At 33.7% G+C, this 19207-nt stretch overlaps 1 protein-coding gene across 1 annotated transcript; it reads left to right on the top strand.

Moving 5' to 3' along the window:
* The first annotated feature begins 860 nt into the window (after positions 1–860).
* LOC127708004 (forkhead box protein K2-like) lies at positions 861–16615 on the top strand. The gene is made up of 7 exons (XM_052212792.1): positions 861–1013; positions 3986–4194; positions 5149–5512; positions 6568–6761; positions 9909–10272; positions 11357–11550; positions 16298–16615. The coding sequence occupies exons 3-7, from the start codon at positions 5318–5320 to the stop codon at positions 16326–16328; spliced, it is 978 nt and encodes a 325-aa protein (XP_052068752.1). The 5' UTR covers positions 861–1013; positions 3986–4194; positions 5149–5317; the 3' UTR covers positions 16329–16615.
* Positions 16616–19207: the final 2592 nt, after the last annotated feature.

The following is a 19207-nucleotide window of genomic DNA, read 5'->3' on the forward strand; positions in this document are numbered from 1 at the left end:
CGAAGGACGTGAAACATGGCCAAACAACATAATCTGTCCTCGGTCGAACTTGTTCAGAACCTTTTTCGCGGGAAATAAATAATTGCTGAAACAAATGCCGGTTTACTGGCGATAGTAATCAGATATAGAGAGTTCGATTAATAACGTAGTTGAAATAAAAGTACACAAGCTTAACGTCAACATTAATTACTATTCGAAGTATGTATTACTTAATTGTTGAATGAAATGAAAATGTAAGGATGTTTTCTACCCCTGCATGCACAACCTTTTTCCATTTTCTTTTTTTTTCTCTTATTATTTCTTTGTTTTGCCAAAAATTCAGACGAGGCAGTTGCATAGATGAATAGCAGACATTTCAAAGGTGTAAAGAACTGAAATTTAGGTCAATCAGTCAAAGAATTACTAAGTAATACTTCTTTGAAATCTTTTTTTTCATTCAGGAAATTGGCCGGAAATCGTTGTCCGTTTTTCGGTCCTTTGCGGTAATTGCCGAAATTTTTTCTAAGTTTAAAAAATGATCATATTTGTTATAAAAATATAATTTACCGGCATATTTCTTCCATTTCAGCAATCCTTTGAAGTTTCTACACCTCAAAATCATAAAACGGCGAAATTGTGTCCCCCGCGAATATGTGCGCCCCACTCTAGCTAGTCCCCCTTCCTCCATATGATAAGATTAAAAGTAAATGGATGCCCCTTAGGTCAATACAGCCACCAAAGGATAAAAGCAATAATAATTGATTGATTTTAATTTGTCCAACTAACGAAATTGAATTAGAATATTTGTTTTAATGCCGGCTAAAACAACACGAAATCCTTTTAAATTTACCGCGTTTTTTAAAGTTTAGGGTAAACCGCAAAGCATGTCGGGATATTGTGAATGTAAACACTTGGAATAGGGAATGTTACCTACCAGTGGCAATACCTATGCCATGGATACCTATGGATCTTCAGAACGCTGGCACTGTTGTACCATTCTATTCTGCTCTACTTCATCATTGTTGTATTTAATTGTACGTTTCTCACTTCCGGATAAAATTTCATATTCTGCTTCGAAATTATACATAATGGCCCAAAATTTATCTAACAAAGTAACATGTCCAATCTATTTTTGAAAGTGTTTAAGGTTTTGCTGATATAACTTCTTCAGGGAGGTTGTTCCATATGTCCACTACTCTGTTGGTGAAAAAATATTTCCTCAGATCCAGACGACTTCGTTGTTTCATAAGTTTCATTGAGTGGCCTCTTGTCTTTTTCGAACTTTGTGTTGTGCATCTCTAGTATAAACCCTAGTGTCGTATAATCCTGTCAATAACTTGTACACTTCTATCATGTCACCTCGTAAACAGCGGAAACGGAGGGTTGGAAGCTTGAGTTTTCGTAAGCGGTCTTCGTATGGCAAGTCTCTCATTGTAGGCAACATTTTGGTCGCTCTCTTTTGCACATTTTCAATACTTGTAATGTCAGCCTTCCTGTAGGGTGACCATATACTGTTTGCATACTTCAGATTCTTACAAGTGCCTTAAATAATAATGTAAATGTGCAATTGTCTAGGTGGACAAAAGAACGGCGAGTGAGGCCTACGATCTGATTAGCTTTATTAACTTGGTTTTGAATATGATTTGCAAATGACAGATTCATGTCAATAGTTACTCCAATATCTTTTTTATGTTGTTTTCCCTTGATTTGCTGCCATTTTTGTGTGCTCTTCTTCTTCTTCTTCCAGGTAAGGAACCGAATTCAAATTATTGCCACAGGGGCGGATCCAGGATATTAGGTTAGGAGGGCGCAACCTTAAATTTTTTTTGAGGTAAAATTATCGAAATATTCTTTCAAGAGTGTAGAGACAACCCATGCTTTGCAAATTTTAGGGGGGGCGCACGCCCGCCATGCCCCCGCCTGAATCCGCCCCTGCACCAGTCTCCACCAAAATCTTTTCCAACTACTAGTCCGAAGACCAAAATTCCGACATAACATTTTTCTTCTACATGTATGTCTAAATAATGTTTTGCAAAGAGATACTAGTCCGAATAAAATTTAACTAGTCTGTCATCAGATGGCCAGACTGGACACAATGACAATAATTCACAAAATATTCATATTCATTATACATAAACATGATCTTGACTGACTCTTTTAAAGAACCCAAGGGAATGTTGATTTCTTAGACTGTTACCTTACAGTCTTGTCAAATTCTCTGAGCAAGTCATGCATGGTTTTCTCAACAGAACAGAATTTTTTCTAAGTTTTTATACGACCGCAAAAAAATTTTTGTGGTCGTATATTGGTATGACGTTGGCGTCATCGTCGTCGTCGTCAGAAGACACATTAGTTTTCGCACTCTAACTTTAGTTTAAGTGAATGGATCTCAATGAAATTTTACCATATGGTTCAATACCACAAAAGGAAGGTGGGGATTGATTTTGGGGGTTATGGTACCAACAGTTAAGGAAATAGGGGCCAAAAATAAGCATTTTTGTAACTTCCAGACATAACTTGTGTGTAAGTGTATGAATCTCTCTGACATTGTACCACAAGGTTCCATATCACAAAGGGAATGCTGGGATTGATTTTGGGGGTAATTGCCTCCAAATTTTAGGAATTGGGGGCAAAAAAGGGGCAAAAAACAAGCATTTTTCTAGTTTCGTGACAATAACTTGTGTGTAAGAGTATGGATCTCTCTGATATTGTATCACAAGGTTCCATATCACAAAGGGAATGCTGGGATTGATTTTAGGGGTAATTGCCGCCAAATTTTAGAAATTCGGGGCCAAAAAGGGGCAAAAAACAAGCATTTTTCTAGTTTCATGACAATAACTTGTGTGTAAGTGTATGGATCTTTATGAAATTGTACTGCAAGGTACCATACCACAAAGGGAATGCTGGGATTGATTTTGGGGGTAATTCCCTCAAAATTGTAGTAATTAGGGGTCATAAAAGGGCAAATAAACAAGCATTTTTCTAGTTTCAGGACAATAACTTGTAAGTGTATGGATCTTTATGAAATTGTACTGCAAGGTTCCATATCACTAAGGGAAAGCTGGGTTTTAGTTTGGGGGTAATTGCCCTAAACGTTTAGGAATTTGGGGCCAAAAAGGGGCCCAAAAACAAGCATTTTTCAAGTTTCCAGACAATAACTTGTGTTCAAGTGTATGGATCTCTCTGAAATTGTACTGCAAGGTACCATAACACAAAGGGAAAGCTGGGATTGAATTTTGGGGTGATGAATCATAAGGGGGTTCAAAAAATTTGGGGGGGGGGGGGGGTTTCCTTTTTTTTCTTTAAAATTTTCCATTTTAAATTGGTTATTTCTGATTTATATACAAAAGCAAATAATAATGATATGGTTTGAATAGGTAAATTAAAAATTTTTAAGTTCTTAGACCACTTTCATTCTGTGTGAGAAACCTATGCTGTGTCAAATATTTAATTACAATCCAAATTCAGTGCTGTATCAAGCTTGAATGTTGTGTCCATACTTGCCCTAACTGTTCAGGGTTCGACCTCTGCGGTCGTATCAAGCTGCGCCCCAGCGGAACATTTTATTTTTTTTAATTTTAAGCATTATAGAGCTTATTTATATTTTCATTTTAGTGGTACTGTATTTTTTATATAATGATAATATTCCATTGCAAGAAAGAAATTGATTGATGATTACGAAACCTACCATGCAATACATCAATTACATATATGAGAATGTTTCTGCCAAATTAAACAAATATGATTATAATTTGAAGTGATGTCGCCATACATGAAATGTATTGCAAGACAAAACAGCAATTGGCAACATTGATGATGCCTAAAGTGACCCCTGGATAAAAAAGAATTGTCAATACACATATTACAAAGCTGAAAAAAAGTCCTGCAACTGCATTATACAGATTAACCTATGAGAACCCTGGGTTTGTCTGGGCGCAGTTAACAAAAAAATTATTGTACTGGACCAATTTACTTATTTATTTATCTTTTCTGTTTATGTTTGTAGGTGTGTCCTCAGATTTCCTAGTACAAATATTAAGATTGTGTTCCAGTCTTTAGTAGAAGACAATCCCCAACAACAGCTCCACCCCCTCCACAGCTGGAAACCCCACCAAAGAAGAAGGCACCATTACCTCCATTAAAGATCAACATCCCAGATCCTGTTCAGCCGCCACGGTTCGAAAGTCCTTGTCCATCTCCAACTGGGACCATCAGGTAAGTTCAGGTATGAATAACACAAGATGTAGCGTAAACATCACAGAGACAGCAACCTAACTTTGTAACAACACAAATTAAACCTAAAAGACATTGACATTGATATTTATCATTATTTAAAAGACATTGGGCAGAACTGTACATAACTAATAATTCACAGATGAAAAAGTACACATGTATTCCAAAAAATGGTCATGATAAAACCAAAAAAAAAAAAAAAAATATGGAAAAAGATGAATATGAGATTGATTTAATCCTGGAAATTTTTTTTTGAGGGAACCGAAGGGATTTGATTAATTGAAAAAACTGTAAAGCATAAATTAAACAAATATCGCTTGCCAAACATTGTTTATTTTTGTAAATTTTTGTGCTTTAGCCATTGAAATTTTTATACTAGTCACAATCCGAGGCAGACCAACTATCACCGAAATCTGTAATCTTATTCGCATGAATGGTACAGCTGATAGAAAAATAATGATCCCTAAAGTGAAAATTACACATTCCATACCCATTAACATACATTGGTTTGATCTCCGTAGTTAAATATATATATATTTCCATGTAAATGTATTGTTTCAATTTATTGATTTAATTTGCTTAAAGTTGTCAGGGGCGGGTTTTAAAATTTTCTTGTGTAAGGTGAAACCAGCAATCAATTTTCAAGGGCACTTCTCCCTATCAGTTTCAAAAAGAGAAGTCACTTCTACCTTTGATTCTGAAGTAGTGTGAGCCTCGCATTTTATTCCTTTTTTAAATGCATTTACATGATTTATGTCAATCACTGGCAGTTTCTTGAGCAAGTACACAATTGGGACAAGTGATTTTCTCTTTTGGACAAGTTATATATTGAGGTCGTTGCCCAAAGTGCAAGTTGTTAAAAAAATTGATGTCGAACCCTGATATATAAAGTGATGGACTTCTCATTGAACAGTTCTGTTTTTTTATGTTTTTCAGTGCAGCAAATTCTTGTCCAACCTCTCCAAGAGGAGACACATCCTACCGTCCTAACTTTATATCGGAGGCACAGATCGCTGCCCTGAATGCCGCTGTAACTTCAAACAGTAGTGCTAACAGTCTTACTAACAATAATAGCATTAAACACGAAGAAAAAGACAATACCCCTATGTTACAAAATAGTGAAACATCAAGTGGAGGCGGGGGAAGTCCCAAAGATGATTCAAAGCCTCCTTATTCTTACGCACAGTTGATAGTTCAAGCTATATCATCAGCGCCTGATAAGCAATTGACACTCAGTGACATCTATGCTTATATAACAAAAAATTATCCTTATTACAGAACAGCTGACAAAGTTTGGCAGGTAGGTATTAGGTTATTCATTTATAAGTTCGAGTAACAAACCATATGTTATTCTACTTTATGTTTGTCTTTGGTGAAGAGTAGTCTCATAGGCAATCATACCACATTTTCTTATTTTCATAAGATATATATACTACAGCTTAGGTGTTATTTTTTCCTTCCCAGCTTGCAGTTACATCTACATCATTTGGTCTCTAATGGATAGTTATCTCATTGGTATTGATTGGTGTTTAATGCCACTTTCAGCACTATTGTGCTATTTTGTGGCGGTCAGTTTTCATTGGTTGAGGAAGCTGGAGTGCACGGAGAGCACCACGACCTTCAATAGGAAAACTGACAATCCTAGTCAATTAAGACTGGAGTCTAGTGCACCTGCCATTGTGCGGGATACTAACTCACAACCTCAGTGTTGACAGGCTAGTGATACAGTAGTTTGACTACTTAGACCACTTGGCCACAGAGGTACCATTGGTAATCATTCCACATCTCCTTATTTTATATTGGACAGCCCAGTTCTTTCTAAACAACTTTTAACCAAAATTTTGTTAAAATGTTGAATACAAAAGCATATCTTATTTTCAATAGTTTGTATTTGCAAACCTAAGATAAAAGAAAAGAAATGGTATGCTCAGTGCCACTGTTAACAGCTGGAAATAAGAGCATCCACCTTAGCTCTAGTGTAGTTCTTGGCACTCCTTTGTTAATAAATGGAGGAACCAAGACTTATTGGCATTGCACAAGAAAATGTATATATTAAGCTTGATAGCAGTTGAATGCAGCTTCAATAAGCACACATTGACTTTGTCGCAGCACAGATATAATTTTATACACATGTAGATACTTAGTGGCCATGCAAAATAAGCCCCAAATATAATAAGTTATAGCTGATGTGCTCCTTTAAAAGGAGGAAGATACTGTCAGAGAGAAGATGATGATTTAATATTTCTAGTATATAAATATTTTCATTTCCTGTTTAGTTTGTCATGGATGTGAATTTACCAGCTTCTACAAACAAAATAAAAATTTACATTATCAATTTATTTCTTTTACTTTCAGAATTCAATTAGACATAATTTATCATTGAATCATTATTTTGTCAAATTACCTCGATCACAAGATGAACCCGGTAAAGAATCATTCTGGAGAATAGATCCCGCATCAGAGGCCAAGTTAACAGAACAATCATTCAGAAGACGTCGCCAGAGAGGTGTGCCATGTTTTAGTGCAACATTTGGGGGCCTTTCCACTAGGTAAGTTGAAAAATTGATTTGGAATGAGATCTTTCAAAAAGAGTTTATGTCACAACATAAGGACAACACAAGGAATAGAAGAGTAAAATTTCAAAATTTTATAAGCTCACAAATAAGTTAATTGAACATATCAAGTAATATAACACTAATATAAAAAATAAGGAGATGTAGTATGATTGCAAATGAGACACCTATCCACCAAAGTTCAAATGAGGGGATGTAAGCGACTAGAGGCAACAGAACAGCCTTCAATAATAAGTTTGCTTGAAATCCTGAAAAATTCAGACTGATCATATTTCATATAGAAATTAAATGTGAAAAAAAATTGTTTATTTTCAGATCTGCACCTACATCTCCTAGTCAGATGGGAGGTTCATTTACACCTGACAGTATGTCACGATAGGGTAGTCCTATCCCTGAACATTTGGAGGAAAGCATGCCTACAGCCCCAGCCCAAAACTACATCCATCATCAACATCCACAGATTATACCTGGCAAATATGCATGCTTTCTTTGTTGCAATTTCTTGTGGAAATTGAAGATTGTTTGCCTTTTCATTGAAATTGTTACATTGGGCCTCCCGTCATGGACCTTCATGTTGGATAAATGCATAGACTTTTTACAAGTATCACTCTTAACGTTGGCCTGCCCTTTTTAAAAATCCTTGATCCGCACCTGAAATGCAAATCTTTTCGAGCTTGTCAATTGTATCTGAAATATTTAATTTATACTAGTGGTCTCAATTATTATGTAAACTCAACGCAAAATGTTTTGCAGAGTACAAGTTTTTATAAAAGCAGGGCTCACACTACTTCAGAATCATAGGGAGAAGTGACTTCTCTTTTTGAAATTGAGAGGGAGAAGTGGTGAGATTTGAAAGAGAAGTGCTTGTTCACCCGCGGCACTACAATGTTTGGTTTTTACTATAATACATTAAGGGCCATATGTATCTTATTTTTTTTATATTGTTCAATTTGTATCTGGGTATACAATTAAAGTAACTGTTCACATTTAAAGTTGTTTATTTTTATCATCTCTAGTTGCACAATCATATGAGTCCTCTTTTCAGAAAAAAACAATTAAATATCTGGACTAATAAAAAAGATTTTTTTTTATATCAAAAAGGAAAAGAAAGTTGTTATATCAATTAAAAAACTACTCTGTTATCATGTTCATGAAACTGAGTATTTTTCATTAAAAAGATATATAAATTTAACAGTTAAGCTTGGACATAATATAATTATATTAGTGTAAAAGGCCTAGAGTTGAGCAACTTTAACTTATAAATTGAAACAATGCATATACATGGAAATATATACATTAATCAAGAAGATCTAACCAAAAGTATGTTAATGCGTGTGGAATGCGTAATTTTTCCTTTTGGGATCAATTTTTGTCTGTCAGCAGTGCCATTCATGCATCCGTAGTCATTGTCGTAAAAATCCGGATTTCGGTCATACCAGGTCAGTTTTCGATGAAATCCCAACTCCGATCCGTAGTTGTACAATAATATGACCAATAATTTAAATGGCGGACGAAGAAAAATTTACAAAAAATAAACGATGTTTGACAAGCTATTTGGAAAGGAATATGACGTTTTTAATGCAATACAAGGATAACAAATTTACTTCAGACAAATTTCATCAAGTTCTAATGAAGTAACAACTTATTTTGCCGAAAGTTAAAATGATTTGATGTACGCTCGAGTAACAAGTACCTGAAGTGATAAAAAATTGTTTTTATGAAATAACATGCCACCAACTTTGAAATCAATGCTTTAACCTCTTTTCTGAAGAAAATAAATCGTTTATGCCTTGAATTTCTTTACTTTAAAATGAAAAATTACTGTTTCATCGTCTTGGTAAAAATTGAATATTGCAGATGACAAAAGCGACTGAAAGCGAGTATCTTAAACCACAGGGCTACTTGTTTTCACTTTTGAGGGTCGGGCAAAGCGAAGTGACAGACGGGAAAGCGACTTCTTCGCCCTAGTCGCCTGGTAGCGTGAGCCCTGATAAAGCTTTTGATATCAAATCAAGAAAAAATACAGTATCAAGGGAAATTATGATAATTAAAAATGCTGCCACTTTAATTTCATCACAATTATGTTGTACCTCATGCTTTGAAGTAGATGGGTATAATGTTCTTTATCTTATTCCTGTCAGTCTCTCAGTCAATGTTGTTTTCAGGATGATACACTTTTGTAACTGAAGAACCTTACTTTAGGATTGGAGTCAAACTTGGGCATATGGTGATATCTTATGAGAGGAAAATTACTATTTAGAATGGGGATACTGTTTTGACCTCTGCATCAGCCTATCAGTCAATTTTGGTTTCAGGATGAGAACCTTATTTGGTATTGAAATAAAACTTTGATACATGGTCATACATAATGACAGTTAGTATAGACTGTCCCTGATGTACATCGGAATTTGTAAACAAGTTTTAAAAAGATTTAAATCACACTATAAATTTGAAGCTTTGCTATTTTTCGTAAACTTTTATCCTTCGCGCAGGTCAATAAGCCTATACATGGTCACATGAAAGTTGAAATCTTTATTAATCTAAATTAGAGTTAAGAAAATAAAAGATCCCCGTTGGAGCTCGTAAAGACATTTTACCGCCCACCTACCAGTCATATGGACATAATTTCAGTGCTAAAAAAGAAGTTACGCATCTGTGCACCGAGATATTGCTCTTGCTTTTAACAATGTCACAAATGCATGACTTAACAGCTGGAATAGCCTGATTTTTCAATGAATCATGAATCCCCCCCCCGCCATAGAAAAAGTTTTTCCTGCCTGCCAACCCTTTAAAATTTTCTTTTGTAAGGTGAAACCAACAATCAATTTTCAAGGGCACTTCTCCCTATCAGTTTCAAAAAGAGAAGTCACTTCTACCTTTGATTCTGAAGTAGTGTGAGCCTCGCATTTTATTCCTTTTTTAAATGCATTTACATGATTTATGTCAATCACTGGCAGTTTCTTGAGCAAGTACACAATTTGGACAAGTGATTTTCTCTTTTGGACAAGTTATATATTGAGGTCGTTGCCCAAAGTGCAAGTTGTTTAAAAAATTGATGTCGAACCCTGATATATAAAGTGATGGACTTCTCATTAAACAGTTCTGTTTTTTTATGTTTTTCAGTGCAGCAAATTCTTGTCCAACCTCTCCAAGAGGAGGCACACCCTACCGTCCTAACTGTATATTGGAGGCACAGATCACTGCCCTGAATGCCCCTGTAACTTCAAACAGTAGTGCTAACAGTCTTACTAACAATAATAGCATTAAACACGAAGAAAAAGACAATACCCCTATGTTACAAAATAGTGAAACATCAAGTGGAGGCGGGGGAAGTCCCAAAGATGATTCAAAGCCTCCTTATTCTTACACACAGTTGATAGTTCAAGCTATATCATCAGTGCCTGATAAACAATTGACACTCAGTGGCATCTATGTTTATATAACAGAAAATTATCCTTATTACAGAACAGCTGACAAAGTTTGGCAGGTAGGTATTAGTTATTCGTTTACAAGTTCGAGTAACAAACCATATGTTATTCTACTTTATGTTTGTCTTTGGTGAAGAGTTGTCTCATAGGCAATCATACCACATTTTCTTATTTTCATAAGATATATACACTACAGCTTAGGTGTTATTTTTTCCTGCCCAGCTTGCAGTTAGGTGACCTTTCTATAGATGTAAACATCTACATCATTTGGTCTCTAATGGATAGTTATCTCATTGGTATTGATTGGTGTTTAATGCCACTTTCAGCATTATTGTGCTATTTTGTGGCGGTGAGTTTTCATTGGTTGAGGAAGCTGGAGTGCACAGAGAGAACCACACCCTTCGATAGGAAAACTGACAATCCTAGTCAATTAAGACTGGACTCTAGCGCACCTACCATGTGCGGGATACTAACTCACAAACTCAGTGTTGACAGGCTAGTGATACAGCAGTTTGACTACTTAGACCACTTGGCCACAGAGGTCCCATTGGTAATCATTCCACATCTCCTTTTTTTATATTGGACAGCTCAGTCCTTTCTAAAAAACTTTTAACCAAAATTTTGAAAAAATATTGAATACAAAAGCATATCTAATTTTCAATAGTTTGTATTTGCAAACCTAAGATAAAAGAAAAGAAATGGTATGCTCAGTGCCACTGTTAACAGGTGGAAATAAGAGCATCCGCCTTAGCTCTAGTGTAGTTCTTGGCCCTCCTTTGTTAATAAATGGAGGAACCAAGACTTATTGGCATTGCACAAGATAATTATTGGAACAGACAAGAAAATGTATATATTAAGCTTGATAGCAGTTGAATGCAGCTTCAATAAGCACACACTGACTTTGTCGCAGCAAAGATATAATTTTATACACATGTAGATACTTAGTGGCCATGCAAAATAAGCCCCAAATATAATAAGTTATAGCTGATGTGCTCCTTTAAAAGGAGGAAGATACTGGCAGAGAGGAGATGATGATTCCATAAATATTTTCATTTTCTGTTTAGTTTGTCGTGGATGTGAATTTACCAGCTTCTACAAACAAAATAAAAATTTACATTATCAATTTATTTCTTTTACTTTCAGAATTCAATTAGACATAATTTATCATTGAATAGTTATTTTGTCCAAGTACCTCGATCACAAGATGAACCCGGTAAAGGATCATTCTGGAGAATAAATCCCGCATCAGAGGCCAAGTTAACAGAACAAGCATTCAGAAGACGTCGCCAGAGAGGTGTGCCATGTTTTAGAGCACCAGTTGGGGGCCTTTCCACTAGGTAAGTTGAAAAATTGATTTGGAATTAGAACTTTCAAAAAGAGTTGATGTCACAACATAAGGACAACACAAGGAATAGAAGAGTAAAATTTCAAAATTTTATTAGCTCACAAATAAGGGATCATAGATTTATTCTTACGAGGAAGCTCCAAGCATGCTTCAAGCATGTTCGGAGCTTTTTAAGTAGGCTCTTCTCAGCAGTTAATGTGACAATAATTATCTTGATCCATTAAGATGTCAATCAAATCTATAGCACTTTTGTAAAGAGGAAAGTAAAGCATTATAGAGGAAGCTCAATTAACACCTGTGTAAACATCTGGTATATTCAAATACAACTTGCATGATTTTACAAAACTATAAAATAGATCAGAAATTCTTCATAAGAACTATGTAATGCTTGGAATTTTAAAACATACCGTTATTTTATAATATATATTAAAACTACAGTTAAAAATTCTTGTAATAATCGGTTTCAAGTTAGGAATAAGGCAGTTTAGAAGTTTTTTGTTTGAGGAGAACAGGCAATTTTCCTCACTTACAAATATTTAAAGATGTATAGTAATAGTTCAATTGGTATGCTTAACTGCGTTTTTGATTTAGCATACTACTGTCATGACTGTAGGAACATGACAATAGGGAGTCACGACTATACCACTTTAGTTTAGGGTTTAAATTAAAATGTGTCTACCATATAGCTATCAAATAATCTTAATATCTTCAGTTTCTATCTTATTTAACTGTTTCCCTCTATTGAAATTGTAATCAATTATTATTGTTGAAGATTTTTTTAATCTAAAAGCATACAGCATTTTAATATTAACAAAATATTTCATATGGAGCATAACAGGATGCTCTAAGATAATTATCCTACTGAAACTGTAAAATGGGTTATTCCCTCAAACTATAATGTATCATGCTGTGATATAAACCTTTGATAATAATGTTTTGCCTCTACACATATTTTATACAGTATTATTGGACAGGTTGCAGACAGACTTTTATCAATATTTACTTTTAAAATTGTGTAATCATATTTCTAATACTTGTATAAATTGAATATAAAACAACACAATACAAGAAATAAATAGTTGTTTCAACTCCAAACAACTGCCACAATGTCCATTATTATGCCTAAAATTATAAATAACTTTGTTTTATGTGGTTTTTATACGCCCGTCAATTTTTGACGGGACGTATTATGGTATACAAATGTCCGGTGTCCATCCATCTGTCCGTCTGTCTTTCCAGCGTAAACATGTCGCACCATAACTTGAGAATGACTTATCCAAATTTCATGAAACTTAACATAGTTGTTTCTTATGATGGTCAAACGATCTGTATACTTTTTGGTGAAAATAAGATTAAAACTTTTTGAGTTACAGGACTTAGTAACTAAAACAGATGTGCGTTTTTTTTCACATGTCGCGCCGTATCTCAAAAACAATTTATGATTATTGCTTAAAACTTTACACACTTCTTAGTTATATTAATCTTAAGATCTGTATACTTTTTGGTGATGATTCAAAATTTTATTTTAGAGATATTGAGTATTTTGTTAAAAAAGGGGAAGGGGTTTTTCACATGTCGCGGTGTCCATCCATCTGTCGCGCCGTATCTCAAAAACAGTTTATGATTATTGCTTAATACTTTACACACTTCTTAGTTATATTAATCTTAAGATCTGTATACTTTTTGGTGATGATTCAAAATTTATTTTTGAGTTATTGAGTATTTTGTAAAAAAAGGGGGAGGGGTTTTTCACATGTCACGCCGTATCTCAAAAACGATTTATGATTATTGCTTAAAATTTTACACACTTCTTAGTTATATTAATCTAAAGACCTGTATACTTTTTGGTTTTGATTCAAAATTTTATTTTTGAGATATTGATTTTTTTTTTTTAAAAGGGGGGTTTTCACATGTCGCGCCGTATCTCAAAAACGATTTATGATTTTTGCTTAAAATTTTACACACTTCTCAGTTATATTAATCTAAAGATCTGTATACTTTTTGGTTTTGAATCAAAATTTTATTTTAGAGATAGAGTTTTTTGTAAAAAAAAAAGGGGGTTTTCGCATGTCACGCCGTATGTCAGAAACTATTTATGCTTTTTGCATAAAAATTCACACACAAGATGAAGGGCGTATCATGCGCTCATGGCGCAGCTGTTTATTTATAATTATACTCATGAATCTTTAAAAAAAAAAAGTAATTTAAATCTTATAGAAAAAAAATTCAGTATATATATTTATATATTTAGAATCTGTTTTATATTGATAGTATGTACTGATAAAGGACTATATAAAAAGACTTTCTACATACATGTGTTAACTGATCTTCCTCTACATTGCTTTAAAAGAGAGAAGAAAGATACCAAAGGGACAGTCAAACTCATAGATCGAAAACAAACTAACAACGCCATGGCCAAAATTAAAAAGACAAACAGACAAATAATAGTACAGATGACACAACATAGAAAACTAAAGACTAAGCAACACGAACCCCACCAAAAACTGGGGGTGATCTGAGGTGCTCCGGAAGGGTAAGCAGATCCTGCTCCATATGTGGCACCCGTCGTGTTGCTTATGTTATTACAAATCCAGTAAATAGTCTAATTCGGTAAGTCACATTCGTGAAAAGGGAAGGGTATTGTAGTTACGACATAAGGAACATATCCGATATCATCTGTGAAACGGTTATTCCATAACGGTCAACCAACTCTTGATGGCGTCCATAAAATTTACGAAGGGATGGTTTCAACCTTACCATTTGGAACTCTTGGCTTTCCTTTTGATAGAAGTTATTTAGATATTATATATAATATTAAAAAGTCATTCAAGAAAAAGAAATAGAGGATTGCTGAACTAAAATCAAATTTATTATTATATTGTGAAAATTCTTTCAAGGTGTAATACCACCAAAACATGGTACATCCAGTTTCATGCCAAAAAAGGGTTGACATTTTTTTTAATATTCCCTTTAATTTGACAGTTGTTAGAAATTAACCCTGCATTTCATTGCAGAAAAAGCTTTTTTGGGTCGTAAACATGTATCTTGGGTGTTTCAAAGCAATATAATTTTTTTATTTGGTGTTTCTATAAAATATTTTGGAAATTTAAGGGGACATGGCTACTTAAGCTTGTAAACAGGGAAAAAAGGGGGAGAGGAATTCGATTGGTTAACTTCTGGTGATGTTTACTATCTTATATGCAATGAAAAGTTATGTTGTATTTTCACTGTATTACTGGACAGGATAAAACTTAACTGATGCCAAGTATTTCTTTATTTAAAACGTCAATTAAACAGAGACATAATAGGGGAAAAACAATGGTGGTATTACCCCCTCAAACCAGCCTTCCAATAATGAATTACAACTTTTCCTTAAATAGCCATAATTTTCTATAAAAAAATACTGTTGTTCAGTTAGGGGCATTTCTTAAACAAGTAATTTTCAAAATTACCTATACAAGTTATGTGAAAGCGAGGCTATTTCAGATATTACTTCTATATCATGTATAATTAACTTTTGTTAAGATTATCTTTATAGGTGTTCATTCATACAGGTTTTACTAGCTTTAATAATTTTGCACAAACATCTGCTTAATTTTCCCATGAAATATAAAACTAATCCTCCTGAAACACTAATTGCCTTTCTGACGCCACACTTCTGGGTCAGATTGGTCTCTTGGGAATATTAAAATATCATTTTCCTTGAAAATCTTAATGGTAGACAGATAGATATTAATAGATGGATTCTTGTGATTTAATTAAGACTTAAAGTTATTTATAATTTGTAACCTAAAACAATAACATGTGTTCCTTAAATAATTGTAAGTACTAAGTTTTTCAAAGATGTATAAAATAACTTTTAAAAGTAATAATTTTGTCATTATTTTTAAAGAAACCTTTTATCTCTATACTCTTCTCAAATTTGATAAATTCTTAATTCTATTTAATGAAATGATATACAAATTCATAAAAACTACATTTAGTCCATGCTTCTATTGACATTTAAAAAACTATTGAGTTATTAAATAATTTTTAAAAATAAACAATACCTATATAAGTAACTTAAAAAACCAACTTGTTTAGTAACGTCCCTGACTGTTGTTTGTGTCTTGATGACTTTTATGTAGCATATTATATAGTATAAATTATATTCAAATTATATTATCTAATTGTAAAATTTGAGTATTTTTTTATTATTAAAAAAGAATGTTTATTAAATATAATAAGAAAATATTTTAATAACAGTACCATTGAAGAATTTCTTATCCATTTTATAGTTTTGTACAATCATGCAAGTTGTATTTGAATATACCAGATGTTTACACAGGTGTTAATTGAGCTTCCTCTATAATGCTTTACTTTCCTTGTTATAGAAGTGCTATAGATTTGATTGACATCTTAATGGATCATGATAATTATTGTCACATAAACTGTTGAGAAGAGCCTTCTTAAAAAGCTCCGAGCATCCTCTGAGCATGCTTGGAGCTTCCTCGTCAGAATAAATCTATGATCCCTAAGTTAATTGAACAGATCAAGTAATATAACACTAATATAAAAAATAAGGAGATGTAGTATGATTGCAAATGAGACACCTATCCACCAAAGTTCAAATGAGGGGATGTAAGCGACTAGAGGCAACAGAACAGCCTTCAATAATAAGTTTGCTTGAAATCCTGAAAAATTCAGACTGATCGTATTTCATATAGAAATTAAATGTGAAAAAAATTGTTTATTTTCAGATCTGCACCTACTGTTGATGCTCAAGTATAACTACAAGTATGGACCTTCATGTTGGATAAATGCATAGACTTTTTACAAGTATCACTCCTAACGTTGGCTTGCCAGTAGGCCTGCCCTTTTTAAAAATCCTTGATCCGCACCTGAAATGCAAATCTTTTCGAGCTTGTCAATTGTATCTGAAATATTTAATTTATACTAGTGGTCTCAATTATTATGTATATTCAGAGTACAAGTTTTTATAATAGCTTTTGAAATTAAATCAAGAAAAAATACAGCATCAAGGGAAATTATCATAATAAAAAATGTTGCCACTTTAATTTCAACACAATTATGTTGTACCTCATGCTTTGAAGTAGATGGGTATAATGTTCTTTATCTTATTCCTGTCAGTCTCTCAGTCAATGTTGTTTTCAGGATGATACACTTTTGTAACTGAAGAACCTTACTTTGGGATTGGAGTCAAACTTGGGCATATGGTGATATCTTATGAAAGGAAAATTACTATTTAGGATGGGGATAATGTTTTGACCTCTGCATCAGCCTATCAGTCAATTTAGGTTTCAGGATGAGAACCTTATTTGGGATTGAAATTAAACTTTGATACATGGTCATACATTATAAGAAAATTCCCTAACCATATTGAGATCAGCAAGTTCATGGTCAAGGTCTCTGATATTAAAAATAGACCAACATTAGTTCAGAAAAAGGGTTGACATATGGAAACTCAAGAACATTTGTCAGAGTTTGAACCAAACAACTTGGATATATAGTTGAGGATAATGAGAGGAATATGATAATTGCTGGTAACTCATGATCTTTTAATGATATATTATCTTTTACCAGTGTTTGACTGATCTTATTGTCCCCCCCTGTGCAATGTGTTGTGGGGGACATAGAAATACTGGGTCCCGTCTGTTCGTCTGAGTTTGAAAATCACTGCCGATCAATTATTTTTTAAATGAATTATGGCCCTTGAAAATATTAATATGAAAATTTGCGTTGTTAGCGCACTCAAACATTCATTTCTCCAAGATATTTATAAAAAGTTATGGCCCTTGGACATAAAAAATATGTGCAACGCAGGGGACATTGGAACTCTGTCTTTTTTTTTTTGCAAGTAGGAAATTTTCATTCTCTTGGTGCTTTCTTCTGATGAGTCACAATATTAATTATTATACTTCACGTTAAAATGCCAGTTTTTTTACAAAATGTTCTATTTTTAGCCACGTTGGTTGCAGGCGAGGTCATCAGACATTGAAAGTAGATACTAGTATCCTGATGATTATTGTGGCCAAGTTTGGTTAAATTTGACCCAGTAGTTTCAGAGGAGAAGATTTTTGCAAATGTTGTCTCTTGTCTTGAAAACCGTTTTATATATAAAGAAAATCTGACAAGGCAGAAATGTTCAGAATAATGAGATCTACCTATTGTCCATTAACATCAAAACTGTAAGACGACTTCTTACAGGAGTTTCTGCCCTTAAATGAGGAATTTTACCAATTTCTTTTATTTTTGCCTCTTATTTTGAAAATTATAATAGAAAGAGAAAAACTTTTAATCACAAAAATTATCAGCAATACATGATCTACTCATAAGTCAAACACTGTTGAAATCGTCTGACGACCCCTTATTGAAGTTATTGCCCTTTAATAACGATTTTTACCTAATTTTGCGTTTTTGCCTAATATCTGAAAAGCTATAATAGATAGATAGAAACCCAAATAAGCAAAAATGATCATCAAGATAAGTTCTACAGATAAGTCTCAGTCTCTACTGGCCGAAATCGGCACTTTATTCATTATTGGGGTTATTGCTCTTTAATAACGATTTTACACATTTTTAGTTGTTCTGCCTCTTATCTTAGAAACTATTATAGATAGATAGCTACTTTAAATAGCAAAAATGATCAGCAAGACTAGATCTACAAATAAATCAGCATAGCCAAAATTGGCAATCAACTCCTTATTGGAGTTCTCGCTCTTTAATGACGATTTCTGGTTCTTTTCTGCTTATATCAGTTTGATAGGAACTACTTGTGATAGATCAATGATATTTTCTATAAAGTTGCATTACTATCAGTACATACCAGTTTGACGACTATTTCGAGCCCCTGCACCCTAGGTCATGTTCCAATGACTTTGAATTCATTATCGATTTCAATGGTAAGTTTTCTGCTAAATCAATTCGATGGGAACTACTTGTGATAGATGAATGATCATTTCTATAAAGTTACATTACTATCAGTACATATCAGTTTGACGACTATTTCGAGTCCCTGCCCCCTAGGTTATAGTCCAATGACTTTGAATTAATTAGCAATTTTCAATGTTAAGTTTTCTGCTTAAGTTAGGTTGATAAGATCTACTTATGATAGATCAATGATATTTTGTATGAAGTTGCATTACTATCAGTACATCTCAGTTTGACAACTATTTTGAGGCCCTGCCCCTAGGTCATAGTCCAATGACTTTGAATTAATTAGCAATTTTCAATGTTAAGTTTTCTGCTTAAGTTATGTTGATAGGAACTACTTATGATAGACAATGATATTTTCTATAAAGTTAATTGCATTTCTATCGGTACATCTCAGTTTGATGATCGTTTTGACGCGCCATCCTCTTTGTAGTCCAATGACTTTGAATTAATTAGCAATTTTCAATGTTAAGTTTTCTGCTTAAGTTAGGTTGATAAGATCTACCTGTGATAGATCAATGATATTTTGTATGAAGTTGCATTACTATCAGTACATCTCAGTTTGATGATCGTTTTGAAGCGCCATCCTCTTTGTTATGGTCCAGCAACTTCGAATTAACTAGCAATGGTGCTGCCCATCAGATCGTCTTTTCTGAATTTGTATGCCGACAGGCGAGCCTTATCTCTGTGTCAACAGTTTATTGCCAATATGTTTT

This window comes from Mytilus californianus, unplaced genomic scaffold (assembly GCF_021869535.1).
Source record: "Mytilus californianus isolate M0D057914Y unplaced genomic scaffold, xbMytCali1.0.p SCAF_7, whole genome shotgun sequence".
Taxonomy (NCBI): domain Eukaryota; kingdom Metazoa; phylum Mollusca; class Bivalvia; order Mytilida; family Mytilidae; genus Mytilus; species Mytilus californianus.